Here is a 26,670-nt window from a genome sequence, read left to right as displayed (position 1 = left end):
ATCAATATTTTACTGGAATACACATCTGTTGATTCTTCACAAAGTCAGTGCCCCTTGTGTTAATCTATGGATTCTCTCTGATTTCTATCTTTAGGACAGATAATTGAGACTTAACTGTCCTTGGGCACAGGAGTAACATATGTGACATTAAAGCCTTTCATTTAGTCAAAATTGCTTTCAAATTAATTAACTGTATGTTTACGAACGTTGTGATTTAATTTATTTATTAATAACTTGAACTTCATGCACAGCTGCTGTTGGAGTTATACTTGCGGTTTACCTTCACCTACCCCCGCAGTTTATGGATTTTTGCTGCTGCTTGAAGACTTCATGCTGGTTTACTCTGTGTCCATGAGAATGTGAGGACTTGTGTTGTGTAAATGTGTCTTAATAAAACAGCATGTTATGTAATTCTATCTTGCATCTAAGGGAAGGGCTGGCGTGGGGAAAATAGCAGGAAATTAAAAAATGCTGTTTAGGCCCACCGCCAGAACAGTAATGGCCGCCCGGCACGTGTTTTGTGCTCCAACCCTGGTTGTGGGTTGTTGGCCCCGAAAAACCAGGCGGACACATGTACACAGATCACACATTTACTCACTGATTGTCAGTCAGTTCACATAAAATAAAAATTTTTTTATTTAAAAAAAATAAAATAAAATAACAATCTTATAATGTGCATTTTACAAGGCAATATTGGCAATATTGGCAATATGCAACACTAAACAAATGGTATATACAAGTTTAATATAAATATTTTATGTTTATAATCTGTGAAGCTGGAACCATGAAATGTTTGACATTTGCTTTGAAAATGACGTAAACAATTATCAAAATAATTTCCAATTAATTTTACGTCAATGATTAATCGACCAATTATTTCAGCTGAATTCGTATTTAGTAGGTAGTTTATAAAAAAACATAATATTTTATAAGCTGTGCATGTGTTTTCAATGTAAAAAGTCTTTGTTTGAGAAGTCAATATTAACTATTTTTTTCCACATAAATTTAATTCTTATAGCAACCATAGCTGTATATTAAATAAGATAGTCAAATAATTTAATATTCGTGGAAAAATCTAATATTTACCTAGACTGTTTATCTTTTATTTCCGTTTTATGTATTTAGTTGTTCTGTTGTCGCCTTTGAATTTAGCAATAAAGATTAATGGGAGAAAAAAGTGTTTTCCAGGAAGTGTACGTCTGCGTCATTTCTGGAGAGACGCAGGCTAGCAGGTAGCTGCTACCCAGGAGCGATGGCGTCTGCGGCGATGGATACCACGTAAATAAACAACAACACACACGGTACGGTCGGTGTATGTTCGTGTGTCATTAGCGGTACATTGTGGAAGCAGAATTAAGAAAAATAGAAGAGTGTTATGGCGACCGGGAGCGGCGGCAGCATCGGCGGCGGCTTGGCGTCAAACCATGACGGTCAGGAGGCAGCATCCAATTCGGCTCAGTCTGGAGCCGCAGCAGCGATCTCCAGCGTGCCAGCCTCCGGTCCTGCACCGTCAGCCTCCCCGCCTGTCCTCGGCCTTCACCGGGAACCAATGTACAACTGGCAGGCGACGAAGAGCTCCCTGAAGGAGCGCTTCGCCTTCCTCTTCAACAACGAACTGCTCAGCGACGTCAGGTTCATAGTGGGGAAAGGCAGGCAGGCCCAGAGGATACCAGCCCATAAATTCGTCCTGGCCGCTGGCAGTGCCGTTTTTGATGCTATGTTCAACGGAGGAATGGCCACCACTTCGGCTGAAATAGAGCTGCCTGATGTGGAGCCGGCTGCCTTTCTCGCCCTGCTCAGGTAGGACAGGTTATCACCGTGCACTGGACAAGTTCAAGTCCACCGAGCCAGTAGTTTATATAAACCTGCAGCAACCTCTAGCCTCAATCACATTTGAAAGAGAATGTAATATAGTTATTGCACCGCACCCTGGGAATAACTTAATAGGAACATCATTACTGTAACTCTGGGTAATTTTTAATAGTATAACCCTCAGATCATTACTGACATACTGTAAATGTTTTGTATGCAAAGCACAACCCCTGGTGTATGCGAAGAGGCTTGCCCTCAACATTTAAATTATTCTATCTAACATTAAGTTTAGATATTAAGTTAGATATCTAATAATAAATTTGCAACAATTGGTATAATCATCAGGTGTTAAATCATAATATGCAGTTGTTTGCATATTTAACAGTTGGCAAAGGAGAAGTTACTGAGTACTGACATAGGGGACTGGGTGAAAACTCCTATATGAAAAACTTAGACACTTGGACTTAAAATGCCATGACTAAACTTTTCTGAACTGCAGATAACAACATGAACACCCATCTTTTTTTCTTTACAGGTTCCTGTATTCTGACGAGATCCACATTGGTCCAGAGACTGTGATGACGACTCTGTATACGGCTAAGAAGTATGCTGTCCCTGCTCTGGAAGGTCACTGTGTGGAGTTCCTCACCAAGCACCTCAGAGCCGACAATGCATTCATGCTGCTTACTCAGGTTATTGTCACATTTACTGTATAGTTTGCACTTGACACTACTGTATATATTCAATATATTCATATATATGAACTCATCCTGTAAGACATAAGGCACCTAAGAGAAATTTTAAATCAGGGCAGGAATAGAAGGGTTCAATAAAGGTTTATCTGATTTTTAAAGGTATTTTCTGGGCAATATATAATAATTTGATAAAAATGTTGTATTGTTCTTTCCATCTGTTGCAAATTGGCTGACAGTAGCCCTTATAATGCAGAATGAAGCCATTTTCTTTCCTTGTGTCCACATGAGAGCATTTTTACAGCCGTCAATTGTTGAGTTTTTATGACATTAGCAATTCTATTTTTGGTTTATGCTGTTGTTTGTTTGGATTCAGGATTTTGTAGTGGTGCCTCCTGCCTTCAGGGTGCACGTTCAGTTGCTTTCTGATCAAAAATCACCCCTTTTTTCTTACCCGGCATGGCAACACAAAGAATAGTCATATATAAACCACCTAAATCAAAAGACACATTCCCAGCAATGTACTTTTAATTACCAGTGTCATTGCTTGTCTACTCATTTTAATTTCATTAACATTTTATGGCGTTTGAAGGATATTTTTGCCAAAACCCCAAATTAGTTGATGTCAGAATACAAGATGTGGAAAAATCAGCTTACAGTGTTTTCATTAAAATTAACATTTTAATTCACCAAACATCTTGGTTTAATCCGACACAAATTTAGTAAATAAAGAAGGCCTTTACTTTTCTCATACCTTTTTTAAATGCAGCAGTTCTCCTTTGGTACACATGAAGTAAATGACCGGAATTCACTAACAGATATTTATGGGGCTTTTTTTGTGCTTTCATTATAGGCGAGGTTATTTGATGAGCCTCAACTTGCCAGTCTCTGCTTAGACACCATAGATAAAAGCACTGCAGACGCAATAAACGCAGAGGGCTTCACAGATATTGACCTCGGTATGTGATTTTTACCCATCTCATATTTCCTTTTCTGCAGATTGACTGGATGTGAAATGATGAATATTCTGTGTATTTGTATGCGTAGACACCTTATGTGCAGTGCTAGAAAGAGACACGCTCAGCATCAGGGAGAACCGTCTGTTTGGGGCGGTGGTACGCTGGGCAGAGGCCGAGTGTTACAGACAACAGCTTCCCCTGACCTCAGAGAACAAGCAGAAGGTTCTGGGGAAAGCCCTCCCGCTCATCCGCTTTCCACTCATGACTGTTGAGGAGTTTGCTGCAGGTAAGCATATCACAGAAATATAACTTGTTTCTCATGCTGCATTGGTTTTTCAACACCACACTGACCAACTCAGTCATTATTTAACATATTCATCATGTTCCTGTCCATACAGCTCAACCCACAGAAACCAGTTTGATATTTTTTCTTGTGCAACAGGGCCTGCCCAGTCTGGAATATTGTTCGATCGGGAGGTGGTAAATCTGTTTTTACACTTTACAGTAAACCCCAAACCACGGGTCGACTACATTGACAGGCCCCGCTGCTGTCTCAGGGGGGAGGAGTGCAGCATTAATAGATTCCAGCAGGTTGAGAGTCGATGGGGGTACAGTGGTACCAGCGACAGAATCAGGTGAGATGATGGACATCGGTGGGCGGTTATTAATCTGTCTTACATATTTTTTCTAATTTTTTCTCTCTCTTTCTTTCTCCCTCTGAAGATTCAATGTCAACAAAAGAATATCCATAGTGGGTTTTGGCTTGTATGGTTCAATACATGGACCCACTGACTATCAGGTCAACATACAGGTAACGTAATGTGACATAATGATGATGGAAGCAAAAACTCTTACACTGCTAATATCATCAGTGTGTTTGTGATGGAGAGAGTGATTTACAATTTTTGGTGGGTCTGGGTATCGTTAATTAAAAAAATAAATATATATAAATATATAAAGTATATAAATATATAAAGTATATAAATATATATATATATATATATATATATAGCACATTGAATTGTGAGAAAATCAGCAGAAGAAAATGCGAATTACTTCGTGTTTTAAACCACAACTGTTATGCAAATATTAAGAGCTGGCTCATCAACACGAACAGCTCGTTGCACTAATTCTCCAGTTGGGTGCCCTTAAACCATTGGAGTAGAAGAGGGTGGGACAAGATGATGCAATTTATAAAAAAAAAGAAAAAAAGAAAAAGTGCCAGTAAAACCTTAAATGGTGAAAACAATGTAAAAAACACTAAGGAAATGTGGCATTTATGTTTGTTTCTTGTGATAATTTGAGCAATGCTACAGTCTCCTCATCGCCACATACAGATCTGATGTTTTCATCTGCTGCTATTTCTGTCTCTTCAGTGGACTTTTAGTCACATGTTTCATGTACATCATGATTTATTCACTAAACCTGTTCAGTGACTCAGTGTTAAGTGAGAGTTCCAGACATCAAACCCTGACATTTATTGTTTTTTAGCCTGAAAATATAATACCAAACTTTAATGTGGTTGCTGGGGAAGAGCTAAAGGCTGCTCCTGAAACTGTTCAAAATTGTTAACTTGCTTATTTTTCACTATGCAGGTAATGTCATCCATGTTACTGTCAGTTGTCAAAAACTGACAGTTACATAAAACAAAACTTAGAATTTAACTTATACAAGGTGCATGACGGTAGTTTGTGCTTGGTCAGACACTGGCCCGGGACCTTTACTGCATGTCATCACTCCCTGTCACTGGTTAATTGCTATTTTAACTGTCATACATTTCAAAATAAATGTTCAAGAAAACACTGAAATGAATGAACTAGAGAATGTGTTTAAACAATTTAAAGTTGTTCTTATTCTGTAGATCATAGAGAGTGACAAACGCATTACACTGGGCCAGAACGACACAGGCTTCAGCTGTGACGGCACAGCAAACACATTCAGAGTGATGTTCAAAGAGCCTGTGGAAATCCTGCCCAATGTCAGCTACACTGCATGCGCCACCTTAAAGGTCAGTCTGTTACTGTGTTTCAAAAAAATGTCCTAAATCAGATGAATGAAAATGATCTGTTTTACCCATGAGAAGGAATAACCTAGCACCTCTTTTTTTTAAATTTCACAACTCAGGGCTCAGACTCGCATTATGGCACAAAGGGGTTGAAGAAAGTGACCCAGGAATCAGCAACGGGGACCAAGACGACGTTTTTGTTTTTCAGCTCACCTGGAAATAACAATGGTACATCTGTGGAGGATGGACAGATCCCAGAGATCATCTACTACACCTAGACTTAACACAGTGTCATGCAGGTACACTGAACCAGCAAGACCTCAGACTGCTGGGAAGACTGGATTGCAAGAGATATACGTAGTGCCTCATGATCCCTTGGAATCAAGAGAGTGTGTATGTGTGTGTGTGTGTGTGTGTGCGTGTGCGTGCGCTGTATGTGCATATCTGTCTATACAATAGGGGTGTACAGACATGATCAGGAATGTGTAGACAGTCAGAGTTGTGGGAAAATAACAGCTCTGGTGTGAGAAAACACTTTTTGAGCATAAACTGTATCATCAGTTTTAAATTATCTGAATTCTGATGTTCTGTCTGTGTGTTGTTATTAGTAAGCTGCCAGTGCAGGAGTTTATCCTGCATGAGTGAAACTACAGAGACAGCTACCATTCGTTGTTTGATGCCATTTCATTTTGTTATGTTTGTCAGTTTTTGCCGATGCATTTATCGAAAGTATAATATTTGCATATTTTATACTGTGCACTGTTATCATTTATTGAGCAGGTGTTTCAAGTACTTTGTTTTTGCACTGGGTTAAGGATCCATGTGTGTTGTGTAACTTTGCCAGTGGTACATGCTGTATTTTCTGACTTCATGTTTGCTTAGCACTTAATATGTACACAAAAAATAAAACAAAAAAAATCAATGAAAAAAAAAATCAATTTTTAGCTTTTTGGCAATAAAATGTGGTAAGACCAAAGAAGACCGATTCCTGTGATAAACTCCGCATGAAGTTGGCCTTGGAGAAATTGTAAATTATATAATTCCTCTTTCTGTCACTAGGTGACGCCAGATAGTCTTTACAACCGAACTCTCAACTCACTGAACTGATTAACTGCAGTGGGAAGGAGAGACCAGTTGTTCCCAACTTAAACCTGAGAGACTATGAGATAATCAAGGGAGAAAAAAAATTCTACTACATAAACATTTCATTTTTTTCTCTTCAGGCCTTTGATAATTAAAAACAATGAGAGGGAGCAATTAATTTTGGTTGAACTGCTTGAGTCATAGATAAATGCACAGTGTTGGAAGAAGTATTCAGACATTTTACAGACGTAAAAGTACTCTATCACAAGTAAAAGTTCTGCATTCAAAATTCAGTGTTAATATATGGATGATGTTTGTAAGAAGTGTGCTTCTGCTGTGGCTGGTCAAGGTGGAGCTAGTTTTAGCTACTGTAGATACAGTCTGGTAGTTTAGTCCAGTGTTTCCCACCCGTGCTCCAAACGGTCAGGACAAACAGGTGGGAAAACCGGTTAAATCTTTAACAAGTTGTTTTATTTGATGGCTCATCGTGCAGTATGTGTTGTATTTTAAAAAATAAATTAACTAGCAACTATAGCTGTAGAAGAAAATTGAGTAAAAAGTACAATATTTCCCCCTTAAAGTGAATTAGAAGTATAAAGTACTGGAAAGTGGTAATACTCAAGTAAACGATCAGTGCAGTACAGTTCTGCCCACTGTAAATACAACAACTCAAATTTAACTGTATTATCAGAAAAACCACAATGGCCCCATTCAATATTCTAGTGTATATTATATATATGATCATATTATTATCTCTTACACTATGACATAAGCAGCATTTTAATGTCACGTCTGGTTCAGGTGGAGCTATTCCTCCTAGTTCATGTACCGTTGGGTAGTTTAATGTGTAATGTATAAACTCATTCAATGTTTTTGGATGAAAATTTTAATCATAATTAAATAATTATAAGTAATTATAGCTGTTGAAAAATGTAGTGGAGGAAAAAGTACAATATTTGCCTCTGAAAGGAGTATAAGCATACAATTTTAATACTTAAGTACATATGCCTAAATACTTGAGTAGTTAGTTTAAATTCCTCCACCGGAAATAGCTTTATTTTAAGGAGTCACAAGCCAAAAAGTTTGATGATAGACAATTAGCTTTTGATCATATGTGCTAATGCCACTGTTGCAATGTCTAAAATTTGTGAACAAGAATTAAGGCAATTCTTGAACAGATATTTAATTTGATTAATTTATATATCACTTTTCTTAATCCTATTATCAGAAGGTTGCAGTTGAAGATGAAGAGTTTAAGATGCCAAAAATGCAGCAGTATTGTGTCCCTCAAATCAGACTGTAACTACTGGTATAAAAAACGAATCGGCATTGTCATTTCAGCTCCTAAATCCAGATGCAAATCTCAATAATGCCAGATTATCTTTTGTTGGATGTGCTCTGTTCTTATTCTGCCAGTGAAAAAGAAACATAAAGCAGTGCTGTCTACTGCATTCAGCGTCTACAGCACAGTGATGAAGGGCTCTTAAATTGCATAATCTGCACATTCATATGAGACAGGCAGTGGAAACGAGGCCACTTTAGACGGCTGTGAGTGGGCTTTGACAAGGAGAGTGATCCACAGAGGCTGTCAGGTGAGTCACCGGGACCTGAGAGCTTCTCCTGCTGACTGCCCACTTAGACAGCCTTTATAACAGAAAGAACCAAGAAAATCAGTTGGAGACAGTTTAAACCACCCACCAGACTCAAAATGCTCAAAGACCAGGACAAATAGACTACAGCACACACAGTCCTCTGGTCTCACCTGTGTTGTGTAAAACAAAATGTGTCAAGGTCTTAAGGGACAATAAAACAAGCTCAATGAAAGCTCTGTGTATTTAAAGGATGATGGAGGAAAGTCTCCCTGATGAGGAGGCAAATATGAAGCTTATGGGGAATAACTCAAGCGTGTGGAGGGTTTCCTAAAGCTATTAGCTTACAAATCCACAGCAGTGATTTGTGATTTTCTGGTTGTATTTCTGTCTGTTGTGTGTGTGTGTGTGTGTGTGTGTGTGTGTGCGTGTGTGTGCGCGCGCGTGTGTGTGTGTGTGTGTGTGTGTGTGTGTGTGTGTGTGTGTGTGTGTACTGTATGTGTGTGTGGGGGTAGATAGCAGCAGAACGGGCTTTCTCGGTTGGAGCCATCTACTTGAACACTAACAGCAGGGGAGAGGATTTATGCCTCTGCTGTTTTTGACACATATGACATATGACTGTACAGAACTGCAGTGTTCGTGTGGTACTGAAACACACTCACATTACCATAACCAAAAACAGAGAAAGGCCTATATTCTTACTATTTGCTTCTGTAGCACAACTCTATTTCATAATAAAGGCAAATTCTCTGGTCTAGCTGGTTATTGAACATCACTTTCAAAGTTGCTTTGAAAGGAAAGTTTGTCAACCGTTTGTAACTTTTATGAAGCGTGCTCCACTATTTGTATATTTGTTTTGTCTCAAGTGGTGTGACGGTTTTATGTTTTATTATGCTGTATGTTGTATGTTGGAAAAACCACAGTCAAATAATATATATGATAATGTGATAATCTGAAAACAGTAATGCACTCAGGTGCTTAAACAGCCCACAAAATAATGAGTAAATTGACTATAGCAATGATTGAAAAGGTGTAGGTTGAAGCCGGAGCTTATTACACCTACAGTACCTTTCTGGCAATACAAACATTAGAACATTTAGGAACAACCTACATAGTCCAAAGTTACAGTATTTAGGTATAGAACAACATATATATTAACCACCCCAGTATATTTACTATATATAAAAATATATACATTTATATACATGCATACACATACAGTACATGCATACACAGATGCATAGGAGCAAGCATTCATAGGCACATACATATACACTGTGACACACTGATAATTGTCCATTTTCCCAAAACATCATAACATCAGACTAAACAACCAAGAAAGTAATTTGTCATGTGGGTTATACAGTTTGACGAGTTTTGAAGATATCACACACTTTTCTTATATTTGTTTATAACATGATTTCTAAACTGTTTGTTGTATGTTTCATGCAACCTTTTTCTGTAAAAACCTCTGAATGTACAGCAGACACACGAAAGTACTGAAGTGATGACCGTTGAACAGGTTAAAATTCAGCAACATAAAGGCAGTTAGAGCTGGAGAACAAGTCCATTATAGCGAGGCAGGTTGGCAGGTCAGGGACAGGCAGCCGGTCAAAACACAAGTAGGAGATTACAGGATGACTAGAACAGGATCAAGACCAGCAAGAGCAGGGGACCACGAACAGTCAGGCAGAATGGCTCACGTGTAACAGGGACTATAGGAAACACTGACAAACACCGGCACAGAGCTGGAGTAATAGTCCTTTTTCACAACAGGCCCTCTGGCTTGTCATAGCAGGAGAAGCAAAGGTGTTCTGATAATATTACAAAGCAACTGCATTGCATTCAGGTGAGCAGGTTTCAGGGTCTGGTACTTTACTTACTTGGACTAACGCTTGATAGAACCGAGTCGACATTAACAAAGTTTGTTTCACTTGTGTTTTTCTAGCTATGACGAGTCAAAGAATACATGTTTTTGGCAGGTGTAAATATACTGGGGTGGTTAATTGGGGAAGATGAAGGGCGGGTATGTTGACAGATGAGGTGTGGAGCGGTGGGACAGGTCCGGGAGGTTCCTTAGAAATGCCGGGGCACTGGAGGAAGTGAAAAGCGGCTGAAGTTTGGGTATAAGTCAAACCATAATATCAACTTCTCAGATATACGAGATACACTCATACAGTATATGAAGAATCATGCGTGGGCAGTGAGCTACAGAGTCTGGTAAACTCACTTCTTTCTTACTCAACTCATACAGATTATTTTCATTTTCAGACGTAGTCTTCAGACCCAATAAATGCTGACTCAAGTGACATCACTTGGGGAAAAATAATCAGATTCCATGCAACTTCCTCTTTGAGACTTTCATGTGTAAAAACAGTGGTTACCCTTTAAGATATAAGATTCAAGTTAATTAAAGGCTTAATTCAGTCCTATCCTATCTCCACTATTCCTTTGTGCAGCCGGATTAATTGAACCCACATTAGACCAATGGTAAAATCCTTTTAGAAGATGTTGCTGGAAACTGAACTCCATTAGTCTAAGAGTGTGCTCAAGTCGCAGTCATCCTGCAATTTTCCAGTCTGATTAATCTTAGCTGTGGCATTTATTTAAATATTGTGTACACCCAGTTAGCATGACACATCCTCCGTGGCTGTAATCCATTTAAAAGCATTTATACAGAATGTTCTGGTGTGAGATCCTGCTCTGGGTGTGTGTCCAGACCACTTCACAACAACATCAACCTGCAGGGATGAGAGAGATCGTGTGTGTGTGTGTGTGTGTGTGTGTGTGTGTGTGTGTGTGTGTGTGTGTGTGTGTGTGTGTGTGTGTGTGTGTGTGTGTGTGTGTGTGTGTCTGTGTCCCTGCTTGTCCAGCTGGTGGGAGTTATGTAATCAGTATTCCAATGATGTAAGACAGTTGGGTAATTAATTACCAAGTACATATATAGGAGGGTGAGCATCACTAAACCCCCTGAGGCACTGAATCACTGGGTGTTGAGCTTTGTTCATGTCAACTCAAACTGCTAATTTGTAACTTCTCTCACATTAGAGTTCACAAGAGGAAAGAGCAGAGGAAGGTCATTGTGGTTTTCCTGTCTCACTGTCTAAAGCACAAGAGTTCGCTTTCTTTTGATGGAGGATTACAATGTGGCTGTAGTGACAGTGCAGATGGCAGAATGCTGCTCAAGTGGTGAAATGAAATACACAACAGGCCATCCTGTGTGATATAGGACAATTTACCTTATATTTCTTCTTCTATTATTCTTGTATCTGTCTTCATTATTAGACTTTCGAAAAATAGATTTTTTAAAAATATCTTTTTCTATTTTTCTTTAAGATTATAAAAGATAATTTCCTGTTAGACTGGTTGTTATTAAATCTTTGTCACCCCCTCCTCAGTTTGACCTTCTTGTTATTAAAAGTTACTTATTTTGCATTGTTCGGTCAAAGTTCTCTGTTTTCATCTTTGTATTGTTTACGCTGGAAGCCCTTTCCTGCCAGGAGTATTAAAAAAACAAAGAAAGTTATTCATGATAAAAACAAAAATACTTATGATAAATAAAAATTATGATACACTGGCAAAAATAATAAGATAGTAAATGAGAGTCATAGCTAACTCTGGTTTTACAAATGGTCAAATTAATGTTTAATAGGCTACTGTACACGGTCCCTTAAAATAAATAAATAATAACAAATAAAATAGTTTTGACTTGGTAAGTCCAAATTAACATGAACGTTTTTATCATAATATCTAGTTCTCTTTTCTTTTCTTTCTTTCTTTCAGAATGGAATTCAGCCATTATTAACTGTATTGTACATTTCCCACTTTGATATGTCAAACTATCATATTACGGATGGTTTCAGTTTGTGTTTTTGATTGGTTGTTGCAGCCTGTGGCTCCAGTATAAAGACTTGATTGTTTCATATTGTGAATGTGATGTCTGACAACACATTGCGTTTTCCCACGGCAGTGTTCAGGCATCATCAGGTGGTTTTATTACCAACCCTGGAGTCACCATGGCTGCCATAATGAACATCATCTCTTGCATTAAGCTATTTGGAATATTTGTTCTATTTAAAGAAAAGATGTCTGCGCCCTTTGAGTGAGACTTTGATTAATATTCAGAAATGTAAATTTTCAGCAGTGGTGCTCTGCAGGGTGTTGATGCTCATCATCCTGAAGTCTAATTGCAGCCTTGTTGGAACAGAGGAGGCTGAAGAATGGAAACAAAATTTCCATGTAATACACCCCTGAATGTGAGAATGCCCCTCCCTTGAAAACAAAACAAAACAAAACAATAAAAAACGATAGCCTGTATTTTTGACAGTCAAACATCACTCACAAACCGGCATCATTTCTGCACTGCAAAGATTCTCAGTTTAGTGTGTGTTGAGTGTAACTCAGGTGACATGTCAGCCAGTCCCTCAGGCAGAGCTCTGGTTTGGATGATATTGATGGACTGAACAGTCGATGTAACGTATTGGCTCCTGAGATCTGGACAGTGACCAGGATGTTTTATGAGAAGAGAAAGATCATTTCTCCCTTTACTCTGTGGAAGTATTCCCAGTGGTGGAAAGTAAAGGCAAAAGTGTATTTACTGCACTGAAGTAAAGTTTTGAGTTACTTGTAGTTTTTCCATTTCCTAATGTATACTTCTGCTCAGCAACAGCTCAGAGGGAAATATTGTATTTTTTACATCACTACAGTTATTTAACAGCTTTAGTTCCTAGTTTCTTTCATTGTTAACACATTGTTAAAGAGTAGAGGTGTGGCAGTAAATGCAACTTAAACACTGATGCATCACTATTAACAATCTAACAGCATCATATATGATAATATGTCAGTCACAAGGGACAGTCTTTTGCAGGACGAGGAGCTTTACTACTGATACTTGAAGTATATTTTGCTGATAATAATCCTGTTCTTTTACTTAATTATGTTTTTAATGCAGGACTTTTACTTGTAATTGAGTATTTTCCCAATGTTGTCATGATATGTTTACTTAAGTAAAGGAAGTAAAGGGATACTTCTCCCACCACTGAGTATTCCTAAAGCCTGCCTACATGTCCCAGTGGAGATAAACCAGATATAATCAGGCTAACAAGCACCCCTCAGCAGCAGAGTCCACTGTCTTTACATGAATGACCTGAGTGGCTTCATCATTAACTTATAGAGTATGCAGTCGGATGAGCAGGGGACAAGATGTCATCTAACATGATCTGCAGCAGCAATTATTAGGGTCTATTCTTAAGTCTTAAGTGCATGTATTTGCACGTGTGTCTTCATGTGACATGGTGCGACTGTGTACATATTTGCATGTACCTAACATACAAGCTGGGGGCATTTATTTCACCAGAAAGAGCATAGGAAGAATACACCGCTATTCACACATGTCACACGCTACATGAACACTGCACTGTCTGCTGGGGGCTGGCTGGCCTGGGCCAACCTTAGCCCCTGCACTCTCCAACACCAGATGTAGGTCGCTGAGTGCTGCAGGGGCTGGGGGATGTGGTGTCTATGTTTGTGTGTGTGTGCGTGTGTGTGTGTGTGTGTGTGTGTGTGTTGGTGGGGAGGTTGTAGTGTTTTGTGCACACAAGTGTATGTGCGTATGCACTCAGAAGGAGGGGAGATAGAGTTATGATTGTAGTGGATGAGTTCATCATCAAGGACATGGCCTCCAGCACACTGTCTCCATTGCTGTCACATTGCATTGTCACAAACAGGCCACATGAAGCCTGACAGCCTGGCACACCAGACCGAGGGGACTCTCACTGGTCCCTCACTGTGGCGCTCTCTATTGTTTTGCTTTTGCTTACACTCTCCAAGCCTCAATGTGCATTATCAGTTTATTAATTCTAATGTAAGAAGGAAAGGTTTGACTACAGGGTTCATGTACTAAGGGTTCATGAGCTAGTAGCTGAGTGTGTCCTCAACTGTGCTGATTTCTCTTAATGCAGCAATAATAATAAAAAATGTATTTACCCTGAAATCCAAATGTTTTATGCTTCATTAATGATGACTGCAGTGAGTGAGAAAGAGACATTTAATACTCTGTGGAAACCAATGGACCAGATTAACAAATTGACCCCTGGATTAGTCTCGGTGGTTGCGTGAACTTTATACAGGTTCTTGGTCTGAAGGATTTCAGGAGCATGTCAGTGTCTCACTCTAAAGGACAGCTGTTTTTCATCTGAAACACTAACATTAGCCGTGTACCACAACCCCACCCTACATAAAAATTCAAATCAGGTTTTGAGTATGAAGTATGTTGACACTGAAAAAATTACGAGAGAGAGAGAGAGAGAGAGAGAGAGAGAGAGTTCCCAGCCATGTGAGAAGCTCTGTGAGACTGCACTTAAGCTAACATTATCATGCTAACATGTTCACAATGACAATGCTAACATGCTGATGGTTATCATGTACAATGAAATATTCACCATCTTAGTTGAGTGTGTTAGCATGCTAACGATTGTTAATTAGCACTTACACGTGAAGAACAGCTGAAACTGATGGGAATGTCATTAGTTTTGCTGATATTTGGAAATAAACCAGAGTGGAAACATTCAAATTTTGACCAGATGATGGTGGTGGACGAAAAGTTACCAAATTTTGAGTTCTAATAAATATTTCTTTCAAGGAGGGGATCACCAAGCGGGGACATTAACCAAATTGTACCAAATTTAATGACAAGCCATCAAATGTTCATCAAGGCATTTCACTTAAAACCACAAACCTCATGCTTGAGGAAAAGTAAGTGAATCACCAAAGTCATAGGGATTCATCCTCTGTGGATCATGAATGTCTGTACAAAATTTCATGGCGATCCATCAAACAGTTGTTGAGATATTTCTCTCTCAACCAAAGTGGTGAACTGTCTGAACTGAACCAACTGACTGGCTCTGCCATCTATATAGCCATGGCTGATAACATCTTCATTAGACCTCGTCCTGACCTTAAAGGAAGAGTGTGACATTTTGGGAAATCTATTTATTCACTCCTGGAAGTCAACAAATAATAATCTAGTCATAATCTGGAACATTAATGTCCCCAATAGTGTTACATTTACATGTTATCTGTTGTACAGATAAAACAAACAACATGTAATGTGTTTATTTGTGAACTTTAGAGGTGTTGTTGTGCTCATTTTGTTACAATCTTAGTCCTAACTGAAGCTAACAAGCTTCTGGCATATTCAATGGACAGACATGATAAAGATCAGAGTTCTCACCTAAATCTAAAGTTGTGTTTATTTCCCAGACAATAATCTAATCTGCTAACCCTTTTCCCTGCCATCAAAGTGCAACAGCTGCATTTTGATATTTATTCGCCAATAAATCCCTGCTTCACTGTAACTGTCTCCGTCTCTGTTCAGTACATCCCTGCTCTGTGAAGATGCAACTATCTGGGCTGAAGTTTCTCTGATCTAAACTGATTACAGTGGTGATAGCAGCCTTCCCTGCAATGTGCCAGTTTCAGCACATCCCCCACACACTTTCTCCCTAACCTCCACCCTCCCTCCCTTATCATCACAGCTGATTGCACTGCTGAAGCCCAAATGAACTGTTAACCCCGTCTTCACCACAGCCATAAATAGAAGCCACAGAATGGCATTCAGGCAGCGATAAAACAATGCTGAGGGTTTCTGCTTGTGTTGTGGATCAGTGGAGTGGGTCAATGTGTCCAAAGTCTAGTCTCAATTTGTTATTTGATTGAGATCTGCTGTGAATCGACTGAGACTCACAGGCACTGACACATCTTTAGGCAATGAGCTACATATGCCATAGCAACTGATGCATGTAGTAATAATGTATTAATGATGCGCATAAATATTTCAGTCGCTATCAGAATGTGAACTATTGGTCTTAGGCTTCTTCTGAGCCACTTACTGTGAATGCTGCTTTCTCTCCATACACAGCTACAGTTGTTCACGCAATCTGGTTTAATGTGCCATCTATTGACATTGCAATCTACTGATTTTAAAAGCTGAGACACTGAAACTAATGAAATGTGGCTGGGTTTCTGATTTGTAGTGACCTTTGTAAAAAGGACAGTTGCATCTTCTAGGAAATAATTTGTTGATCTACACTTTACTTATATATGTAATATTAATATATCTAAATGAGAGTTTAAAGCTTTGAGAAGTTGCAGTGGTGCCACCATGAGTTTTATCACAGCAGATCTGCTATTTTTCACAATTTAAAAAAATCAAAATGTGCTTCATGAATAAAGTGAATTGATTTAAATGACCATCTCAGTGGTGGTATAACAGGTTCCTACTGGTCCCAAACTCAAATTACCTGTGTGTCTACCAGTACTGACCCCATACCAGCGCTCCCTTTTAAATCATTTATTAAATCATTGGAATCCTTTTTATAAAATGTAACACGAGGCCAGGGATTGCTGTGACACTAAAACAGCACCCAGGCATAACTGAATGTATCTACCCGAGAGCAGAAACAATGAATAGTGTAACAATGTGAATTGGTCACATCATAACTGATACCCAATCCCCTTAATAACATTTTGGCAGATTGGTGTATCCCTAATACTAATGTTAGTATACTGACTGAGACTGGCACTGGATTAAGTTTAGCTTAATGTTGAGCTCCATAACCTCACAAAACAGAAAATACTCATTAAGAAAATACACATTTATTGACACCAGTTCCTTTATATCATTATGAAACAATGTGATGCAGAAAAATAAAGCTGCATTACAAATAAATTTTCTCTGGAAATTCAGATTCATCATTTGCAACAATACTGTACTGTATAATTCATCACAATGTCATATCAAACCACGTAGAAAACTAGCATCAAAACTATCTGGACACAAAACAACTCCTCAGTAATACTTCCCAGTTATAATGTGATTAATAATATTTTTAAAAAACAGCTCACAAATCTGAAATTTTAAAGAGAAATTAATGTTATTTTCAGTGTGTGTAATTTTAAATGACAGTTCCAATATTGAAAACAATTCCCAAAAATGAGATGACAAAATGTAATATGATTACAGAGCTGAGCAATATGATGCAATATTGGGGGGAAAAAAGGAAATGTTTAAGTATGAAAAAGGAAGTCAAACAGCATCTGTAATTTTCCACTGTCTCAGTTTTTTAGAAATCTTTTTTTTTTTCCAGACAATAAAACTGTATGATAAAACTAAAGAAGTACCACACAATTACAATGATAGATGGGAAATTATTATTATTAAGAGGCACACACAAAAATTAACAGTTGCACATTGCCACGTATGATATTGCAATGCAAGTTGTAAGACTGAATACTATAAATACTGACAACACCTGAGAGTATAGAGCAGAGACATCAGTAACGGTCATAATGTGGTCTCTGATGATGGGAGTTGTATCCCTGGTTGGAGCTTGGAGGGCCTGATTGATACCCACTTCCATGGCCCCGGTGCCTGTCTCTGTCATGCCAGTGCTGCTGCTCACGATGGTCCCCTCTCCAGCCCCGGTCTCCACCCCAACCTCGGCCTCCTCCCCACCCACGACCTCTGTGTCCACGACGGTCGTGGTACCTACATAGAGACAGATATTGATTAACAATCTGTTTTCAACAGCAAGTACTTACGCATGCATTACATGGCACATGTAAACGGGGAAATAGAAACTAGGATTGTGCTTTTAAATAGCCAATGAATCATGTTTCCCCTGAGTTAACCTAGCTGTGTTCACTGGGTTTCACTAATCTCTTATCTCAATCAAAGAATCCAGATTTTTCCTCTCCATGACGGTTAAGATATCAGGATAGTGGACAAAGTTGACGATAACCTGGTTATTACTTAAATGCATGCAAAAGCAAGTCAGTAACTTACCGGCTATCTTCAAAGACAGAGTTTCTGTCTGTTTAGACCTATTGATTTTATGTTTTACTTTAAAATTGTGTCTCTATTTTAAGTCTGTTGCTTTTTCTTTTATTGTGAAGCAATAAAAAGCAATACAACCTGAAACACTGTTAAGATGATATTGGCTACACAATATAATGTTATAAATTGGTCTAAAAACTGTGATAGTAACCTTGATGGGATAAAGAGAGAAATGGGTTAATTCAAAAATAAGTCTTAAGGTTAATGTGAAGCCATAACGGTTAAACCCCTGTCTCTTAAAGAGGCACACCACCTATTTTACAAATTTAATAGACATGTGACGTACCACTCAGCCAGTTAAGACAGCTGTATAACATCTCTTATGGTACCAGTGGAGATTTTGTTAAAACTATGAGTTATTACATCTTGTGTTTTATTTTTATTGCTCCAGTCGTTTTGATAAGTATCTGCTGAGATCTCAGATCACAGTGAAAGCACAAGCAGTCAGGCAACCACCTCGAAGTAAGTCTGACTTATTTAAAATAGATTTCAGCTTCTCCAGTGCGATGATTTGTTGCTTTTCTCTGTTTAATACTGCTGTAAACTGAATACCTTTGTTTTAAGACTGTTGGTTAGACAAAACAAGACCAGTGGAGACTTCACCTTGGACTTAGAGAATCTGATGACTTTTTATTGTTGATATTTTAAAGACAAAGCAATTAATCCCTATATCACAGCCTCCCTTTATCTAGCTATATCACAGTGTTGATATAATGAAATATCACTATAATCATATCACCTTCCTGTATAAAGCACTGCTACAATATCACACTGTCGCCTGGTTATTATAGACAGTTTCATTTTCCATAAACATGCAGCACAAACAAAAAAGTAAAATACAACGTATTAGGTTACTGTCTCTAACCATATGGCAACCTTAAGTTCAATTACCTGTTGTCCCTGCCTCGCTGGTTTCCTCCCGCACGACCCCTCCAGTCTTCCACGATGGGTGGGGGGTCAGCTGGATGGCTCACGTACTGCTGGTACTCTTCATCTTCCGATGAAAATCTCTGGGCAAACAGCTCTTCGTACTTTTGCAGGCTTTCTGTGCTCTCGGCCATTCTGTAGTCAAAAAAAAAAAGATTAAAAAGTCACTGAAGCACTGGATATCAAGACAGAGCTGCTCACAAGGCTATACGTTTTTATTCTATTTTACAGGCGGATATTTCTGTTTTGTCTTGTTTAGCTACTGCGAGACAAATTCCACATGCGGACCAAAATAAAAGCAGGGCTGATATGAGGTAATTGGCTTCATCCAAAGATACGGACGACTCGAAAATCACAATAAAAGCAATTTTGTTTTTACGATAACGCCTTTAAAACACACGGGCAGACGACGTGAATGTTGTAAAACTTTAGCTACATACCCGATTACCTCAAACGACTTTTCCGTAATCCCAGTAACAGTGCGTCGCTGAAAGGCTTCCTCCTGGAACAAACGACCGTCTTTGAAAGGTTCCGGGAACGCGCACACCTGCCACTGATTGATGGCTGTTACCTGCCAGTTAGAAACAGGACTACCGGTCAATATTAAGTAGTTTCTGTCGGCGTTAAAAGTGAAGTTACAGAGAGGAGTTTTTTTTTTTTTTTAGCAGGAGATGCTAATAAGTGGCGTAGTTAATAGCATAAATATGCCATAACCATTATTTGGCTTGATTTTAGGAAAAAGTGCTGGGAACCTGCAACATGTAAGTGCACCTGAATTTAGAAAAAAAAACCTCACGCCACAATGTTGGTCGTTTATCAGTGTGTTGTGTTCATTTATCTTCGGTTTGAATTGTGCGTGATTTCAGGCCCATAGTTTGGGCTAAAAAAACCCAAACTTAAGCCGCAGACACAGCAGCAGACACCACCGCAGATACCTCAGGTTTAAAAAAAAAAAAGAAAAAAAAAAGAGTGGGTGTCTCCGCGTGAGCAGGTGGAAGCCGCTCCGTGTCGCTGCTGCTGCTGCTGCTGCTGCTGCCGCCCTTCATATGAAACACAATCCCGTTGGGGAGGAAGAAACTCTGCGCAGCGAGCAAGCAGGGAAATGCAAACATTAACTTAATTCATCAGCGCCGATTGTTTGAGGACAGCGAGGAAGAGGCTGCTGCGAAGCGGGATTTATTCTGCCTCGTATGTGAAGAGGGAAAACAAACAAGCAAAAAGAAAAAACTTCCTGAAATGACCGGGGTTCTGTGAGACTGAGCTTGACAACCCGGTGAATCGAGTTTAACGAAGAAGTGCTCTCATATTTCAGTTGTCTCTCAGTAGCCAGAGGACTTGTTCGGAGCTGGCGCACGGGTAATGAACTCTTTGGACCACTAATCATCTGTGGACTTTGCCTGCGCTTCTTAACAATATTTTCCTCTTCAACCGACCGCCAATAAAACCGACATTTAAAAAGGAGTTGTTCCTCAAGTCCACGGCAATGGGGTGAGTAATCCAGAAAGCGCTGCCCTTCAGAGCGCCTCTCATGACACCTGCACTGACCGAAATATTGTGTGTGTGCGAGTGTGTGTGTGTGTGTGTGTGCGGTGAAAATACGGCAAAAAATACCTCTACAACTGTCTAGTTCACCTGTCAAGCCGCTGAATAAATTTGATTATAATTGTCGCTGTTCCCTCAGGGTTTTCCTGTGCGTCTTGGGAACTGAGTAGGGACCACAATTTACTATATTACACCCAGATTATTTGGTATTGTGAGACATTTAAGATGTGGCTCTAGCTTCTTCCCCCGATTTCATGTGAGAAAATGCTTATTGCCATATCTCTATTTATGGATATTTGTATTATATTTGTTCAGAAATTCAGATGGATCCGTTTATTTCCCCTGTGAATACTTAATTTCCTACTTATTTGTCTGCGAGTGTGGTTTTGAGAGGGTTATGATATGGAGGTGTCAGAGTCAACACTGCCCACTAATAAGGAGAGATGGTACTTCTGGGAGTGTGTTTATTTTAGTGTGTGTGCGTTGTCCACAGTGCTGGAGGTAGTGGTGTATACTCCCACAGTTGTTTACAGGGTACAGAATATTATTTTGCCTCCTTAGTCTACAATGATGTGAATGTTGACTTGTGGCTCAATTCCATAGTTATGCAATCATGAGCTCTCTTCACATACTGAGTTGTCTTTCTGAAGTTCCTGATCCTATTTGTATGGCTTTTATTTAAGTTATGGAATAATAATAACAACAGCTCAGTGTAATTGAGTAATTAATTAATAATCATTCTCTGAATAGTTTATTTAACTTTATGAATGCTTCCATTTGTGACATTTAGAAATTTAGATTTATGTAAAAATCTGAGAGACGGTATGAATAATAACCAGCGTTAATGTAAAGTAATTAAGCAAAAAGTGCCACAGTGCTGCTTTATCCTGAGCAGACATGTTTTTTTAATGTGTAAGAAACCAGTTCAACAGTCCTGATGACTCCTCGGGAGTGTGGCGTACTCACCCAGCAGGTTTGAAACTGAGAGACGTCAGTGTTGTCATGAAACTGGCCCAGTAGACCAGCAGCTAGTCCAATCCAAGGCATGAGGTAACACCTACTGATGGAGACATGGCAAGTTTCCTTTTTCCAGTTGTCTGGTTTCAGTCTGTGCCAACCTGTAGTAGTATTACCTGACACGTGAATATTTTACGAAATTGAATCTGGCCTGTGATTCTCAACATCCAATGTTCAGGGACGTAACTAATGATTGTTTTCATTGTCATTTCATTTTCATTGTGAAAAATGCCCTATCAAAAGTTCTCCGAGCCTGAGGTGAAGTCATTGCTCATTGAAGATATTTATTGATCATAGAAGACACCAACTTGATCATTTGGCTTTAAAAAATGACTTGAAATATTAATCAATTGTTAAAAGCAAAAACTTGTTAATAATTTTGAGTTAGTATTTGAAAGTTTATGACAGCAGATTATGAATCAAGTCAATAATCTTAAATGTCATAAAAGTACAGAAAAAAGCCATAACAAGTGATCAGCACCTCAGATGTCCTCAAATGGCTTCCTTTGTCCAAAACCCAAAGAGATTTAATTTACTCTCACAGAAGTCAAAGAAAACCAGCAAAAAAAAGTAATTTGAGAAGCTGCAACCAGCAGCTGTTTGGCAACAAATGATCAATTCTTTAATTAATTTCTTAAGCTTCAATTTACTGACAATTTACTTATCAGTTAATCAACAAACATTTCTATGACTGCAACTAATGCTGATTTTAATGGTGTCACTAAATTGCTTGTTGGCCCAATCAGCAATTCATGTCTATAATAATCAGTTTCTTATTGACTATGACAAAGAGAAGCAGAAAACCTTCACTACCGACAAGCTTCTTCAAAACGACTTAAAGTATCTCAAACAAAAGTACAAATCAAGACTGAGTTCACTCCCGTGCTTGATGGTGCAAGATATTACATCCTGATTACACTCAGTTATGATGCAATGTGTCCTTCCCTAAGTGAGCAGTCAACATAGATAAGTGTGTGTGTGTGTGTTGTGTGTGTGTGTGTTGTGTGTGTGTGTGTGTGTGTGTGTGTGTGTGTGTGTGTGTGACTAAAGATCGTTTGTAGTGTTTTGTTTTTTTTCTTTTTTTTGAAGGATTTGGTGTCTTTGTCCCTAGCTCCTAAATGGAGTTATAGATTAACTATAAGTCACACTACACACACACACATTAACACCCTCGGTATCTATCTCCCCCTTTGTCCCTTTCCAATAAGGTCTTTGATCATGTGAACTATCACTACCATCTTAACCTTGACACATTTATTATTGATCACATCATTTCCACTTGATTTAGAAAACTCAATACTGCTTGTATTAGTCCATATTATAACGTCGTATGTTCACAGCATGCCCGATAAATCAAATGTATAATTCAAAATTGCTAAATTTAAAGAGGCTGAGGAGATTCTGATAATAACAGTGGAAAAGAAAGTGATGGTAATTGTATTTTTAAGCACGGTTTTGCAGCTTAAGTGCTGCATCTCCAAAATAAAGCTCAGACTATCCGAAAGCCCCTTCTTACTGAATAAGCGGTCACACAGACAGCAATGCAATCAGCATATTGCTATTTAAAGTAGTCATGCTGGGAGCAGCCTCAACACATGGATAGATGATAATCTCCAGGCCGGCCAGAGAGTGACAGCTAAAGGCTTAGCACTCATTGATTAGGCTGTGTGACATGTGACGTGGCAGTGGGTCCCTTGGCTGCCCAGGCAGGAGAGTGGACTGTAAGGCTAATCCGACTGAGTTCTCTGTCTGTGGCGGACGGCAGGAAGGCAAGGTGGTAGAGGTGTAGTAGGCGAGTAGAAGCGGGTCTCACTGTTAAAGAATCATGGGGAAATGAAAGGGGACAGACTGACGGCGGATTGGACGTCTCCTCACCAGATGGCTGAGGCCTAGGAGGCCATCTGCTGCCATGCTGTGCTTCTGTGGAGACTTCCTCACTTCCTTTTCCTGCGAGCTCTCAGATTAAGTTTGGCTGTGCGTCCTATCGCCTCAGTGTGGTGGAGGGGGACCTGCTGTGGTTGCTGGTTTGAGTCTGGCCTGCTGCCTCTCTTGCATGGGATACTGTCTCTCTCGCCACTTTAATGAGCTGCACTGGCATGAGGTACAGTTTAGTGTACTGCCAAAACAATGGAAGTAATAATGAAGGTTATCATCAATAATGAAAGTTGATACAAACACAAAATAAACAATGGTGAGATTAAACATGTCATCCATATTTTAAGTTTGTAGAATAACAGTGAAATTTGGCAGCAGCTAATGATTATTTTATTAATTGATTAATCTATCGATTATTTTTGCTATTGAGTCCCAAGATAATTAAAGGGACAAAAACGAATTGAATAAAGTAAGCTATTAATTAATATTTTACCACTTCAGGGCTCTGAAAACCTTTTTAAATGAAACTATCAGAGAGAAAAAAAAATCACTCATGAGGGTCCAAAGGCTCAAAAGGTTGGAAACCACAGGTTGTTATCAAAAGTTCACAGAACTCAAGGTGACACCTTGAAATGGCTTGTTTAGTGTAACGATCCAAAACCCAAAGTTAAATTGATTTCAAAATGATACACAACAGAATAAAGCAGCAGGTGTTTGACATTTTTATTTGGTGAATTGACTAATAAGTTATCAAAACTGGTATTTATCTTATATCGGAGAACAAACTGGTGAATCGTTGAAGCATTAAATGAAATGCAACAAAACACATCAAATAGCTGAAGTAATGATCCAAATCCCAGTCACTGTCGATCAGTTGTTATTCAGTTTATTAATAAAGTTTCAGTCCTTTATGAGAAATGGAATGAATGTTGATAAAATGAGTAAAAGTGATTGATATGATTTGTGTGAGTGTGTGGGATTTTGTTTTTTGATCTGGCACACATGTCAATAAGACTTTCTGTTGTGTATGAACTTTGTTTTATAGTTAAACTATCTAATGAAGCCGATCTGCCTTAAAATACTGTTCATGAAATTAGATATTTACACCTGGATTTTAAAGTTACATTTTGTTAATTTCAGTTGATTTTATTTCACTCAAGCTTTTTAGAACAGAACAGCAGAAATGTTAGGAAGATAAAAATCTGTAATAAAACGCTAATCAGTAAAATTAGAAGACAATAAAAGACCTCAAATGAGGTGAAATGCAGTAGTATGGAATGATTTATTTGTCTCTCCCTTTTAACATTTACTGCTCCCTGCAAGACACTGTCTAATAAAGAAGAAATGCCTTAAACTTTAATGGATGATAATGCTGACAATAAAAACATTCACACTAAGTCACTGTAAAGCTGCAATGGCAGATAAATTCATTAATTTATGCCGCACAGCATTTCAGTATCAGAGGATCCCACTCAGCAGGGATCCTAGAGTCCAGGTTATTGCACGCTACAGTATCTGAAGGAAAACCTGCCGTCCCTTTTTTGACCCCCTGACATCATTAGTAGAGCAGCGTGTTTATTGCGATAAAAGCCCAGGTGGCGTTGTAGTGATGATCCCAAAGAGCTTTCCTGTCCTGCCCACTTTGCTCATTCACATAGACAAAATGCCGCTCTCACTAACAAGGCAGCTCTGCTCTCCAGCATGCAGCCTCGCAGGTAAAAGAATGACAAAAATGAAAACCTCAACTCTGTTCGTCTGACTTCTGAACAGGATTACACCGGCTAATGAGAATTCAACTTATTAAATTCTGGTATTTTGTGTTCGCAAAAGAACTTTGCTTTGTAGTCACAGCACAACTGTTTCTACTTTTCCATTTTCCCATCGCCAGAGTCACCAGGTCTGTGCACCTTGTGACCTACATAGGAGCGTCTCATTTTCCCCCTCTGACAGATTTGGGAGAAGATGTTCTTTTGTTACTCTGTCCTACAGAAAAGCCAATGAAAACTTAGTGTATTGTTGTCGGCACCGGCGGAGAAAGTAAGGAAGGAGTGTTCTTTTCCTACTGTACTGCAGATATTTGACAAGCGAATAATGCAGCTTTTGTCACTAAAGTTCCTTGAACAGACCAAAATGAAAATTCCCCGTATTTCTCAGACGACTTTGGTTCAAAGATGGCGTTTTCTACATATTCTGCTTGTATTGAAATTATTTTTAAGTAATGAATGTAGCCTGGGGATTGTCATGCTTTAGTGCCCATCTCGTATTTGACCGTCCTGAATTTGACACAATGAGGCCCAATATGAAGCCGTGGAGCAATGTAATGTGTTCAGTGCCCTTGCATTATGCGCATCAGCATGCTGTAAAGACTGCTCATGCTCCCAAAGCTGTGTCTTTTATTAATAAGACTGTAAAGAGTGCGTTTCCATCAGGTCAGTGACATTTCTCTTGTCACTGGATGATTCAAAGGGGGAAAACGTACTTCAAAACAAGGCCGATGACCTTATGAGAAATGTTGTCTCACTAATGAAGAGATCCTATTAAAGTGTAAAAGGCTCCTTCGTATCATTGTGCCTGCAGGTCTGCACCCAGTCATACCTGGATATACAGTTGACTAGCTTATTTGTCCCCAGCTCATTCTACACTCCAAACATGGTGAAAAACCCAGACATTGTGTGTTGATGCTATCTCTCTGCTGACCCATTTAGAGGGAGACTTGACACCTCAATGGGGGAAAAAAAAAAGATTATTATATTTTTCTTTAGAGTTTCACTGTGCAGAAAATAATCAACCTACCATGGAAAAGGAACAAAAATAACCAGATATACAGCGTATATGTTTGCCTGTCTATATTTCATTTTCAAATTCTACTGCACTCTCACATTCAACACTTAAACACATTTATCTATATTAGTGTAGTTATATGTGCTGCCTCGTGTGTGTTGTGTGACTTCTGGAGCTGGTAAAGCAACATTATGTTCACTCTCTCTAGGAACGTGAAGAATGTTGCAGTGCACATGTCTGAGGCTAGTGACACTGCTGATTTCTGTGAAACAGGCTACAAAGCCTGTTTGAGTTTTGACGATGAGCTCTTCTGTGTTTGGCCTCAGATGTGTCTCCTTCATTCAGACAGAGGTAGATGGCTGTGACAGACGAGCAAAGTTTGTTTGGGGAATGAGCCTGGAGTGAGATTCAGGAATCTGGACGAGGCTGTTTTCTCACAGGTGTAGCACAATGCAAACGCAAAGTGACTGCAACCCCTCGCATTAAAATCACC

The 26,670-nt window shown here is 39.0% G+C and overlaps 3 protein-coding genes across 5 annotated transcripts in view; 2 read left to right on the top strand and 1 right to left on the bottom strand.

The window, feature by feature from the left end:
- The first annotated feature begins 1,203 nt into the window (after positions 1-1,203).
- On the top strand, positions 1,204-6,402 carry LOC130173390 (BTB/POZ domain-containing protein 1-like). 2 transcript variants are annotated; one of them, XM_056382645.1, is made up of 8 exons: positions 1,204-1,800; positions 2,348-2,504; positions 3,358-3,463; positions 3,552-3,749; positions 3,969-4,098; positions 4,187-4,274; positions 5,325-5,471; positions 5,588-6,402. In XM_056382645.1, the coding sequence occupies exons 1-8, from the start codon at positions 1,376-1,378 to the stop codon at positions 5,744-5,746; spliced, it is 1,410 nt and encodes a 469-aa protein (XP_056238620.1). In that variant the 5' UTR covers positions 1,204-1,375; the 3' UTR covers positions 5,747-6,402. The 2 variants fall into 2 exon arrangements, with proteins under 2 accessions (XP_056238620.1, XP_056238612.1); XM_056382637.1 differs by having other exon boundaries at positions 3,906-4,098.
- Positions 6,403-16,779: 10,377 nt separating this feature from the next.
- LOC130166853 (RNA guanine-N7 methyltransferase activating subunit-like) lies at positions 16,780-19,548 on the bottom strand. Of its 2 annotated transcripts, none has more exons than XM_056372661.1 (3): positions 19,411-19,548; positions 18,927-19,097; positions 16,780-17,687 (listed from the first exon to the last, which is right to left on the bottom strand). In XM_056372661.1, the coding sequence occupies exons 2-3, from the start codon at positions 19,094-19,096 to the stop codon at positions 17,474-17,476; spliced, it is 384 nt and encodes a 127-aa protein (XP_056228636.1). In that variant the 5' UTR covers position 19,097; positions 19,411-19,548; the 3' UTR covers positions 16,780-17,473. The 2 variants fall into 2 exon arrangements, with proteins under 2 accessions (XP_056228636.1, XP_056228627.1); XM_056372652.1 differs by having other exon boundaries at positions 19,403-19,543.
- A 439-nt stretch (positions 19,549-19,987) lies between these two features.
- Positions 19,988-26,670, top strand: part of homer2 (homer scaffold protein 2) — a 33,121-nt gene continuing 26,438 nt past the window's right edge. The window contains exon 1 of the mRNA XM_056372639.1: positions 19,988-20,450. Coding sequence (XP_056228614.1) covers positions 20,446-20,450 — 5 coding nt within the window. The 5' untranslated portion in view covers positions 19,988-20,445. The remainder of the gene's footprint in view (positions 20,451-26,670) is intronic.

This window comes from Seriola aureovittata, chromosome 1 (assembly GCF_021018895.1).
Source record: "Seriola aureovittata isolate HTS-2021-v1 ecotype China chromosome 1, ASM2101889v1, whole genome shotgun sequence".
NCBI lineage: Eukaryota > Metazoa > Chordata > Actinopteri > Carangiformes > Carangidae > Seriola > Seriola aureovittata.
This window is presented reverse-complemented; position numbering and strand designations above follow the sequence as displayed.

Bases quoted from the DNA above. Each gene is read 5' to 3' on its own strand.
- LOC130166853 (XM_056372661.1), bottom strand. From the start codon at position 19,096: ATGGCCGAGAGCACAGAAAGCCTGCAAAAGTACGAAGAGCTGTTTGCC. The intron at 17,688-18,926 runs GTAATTGAACTT...GTCTCTATGTAG, and splicing joins CAGCGAGGCAGGGACAACAG to GTACCACGACCGTCGTGGAC.
- LOC130173390 (XM_056382637.1), top strand. From the start codon at position 1,376: ATGGCGACCGGGAGCGGCGGCAGCATCGGCGGCGGCTTGGCGTCAAAC. The intron at 1,801-2,347 runs GTAGGACAGGTT...TTTTCTTTACAG, and splicing joins GCCTTTCTCGCCCTGCTCAG to GTTCCTGTATTCTGACGAGA. The intron at 4,099-4,186 runs GTGAGATGATGG...CTCCCTCTGAAG, and splicing joins GGTACCAGCGACAGAATCAG to ATTCAATGTCAACAAAAGAA.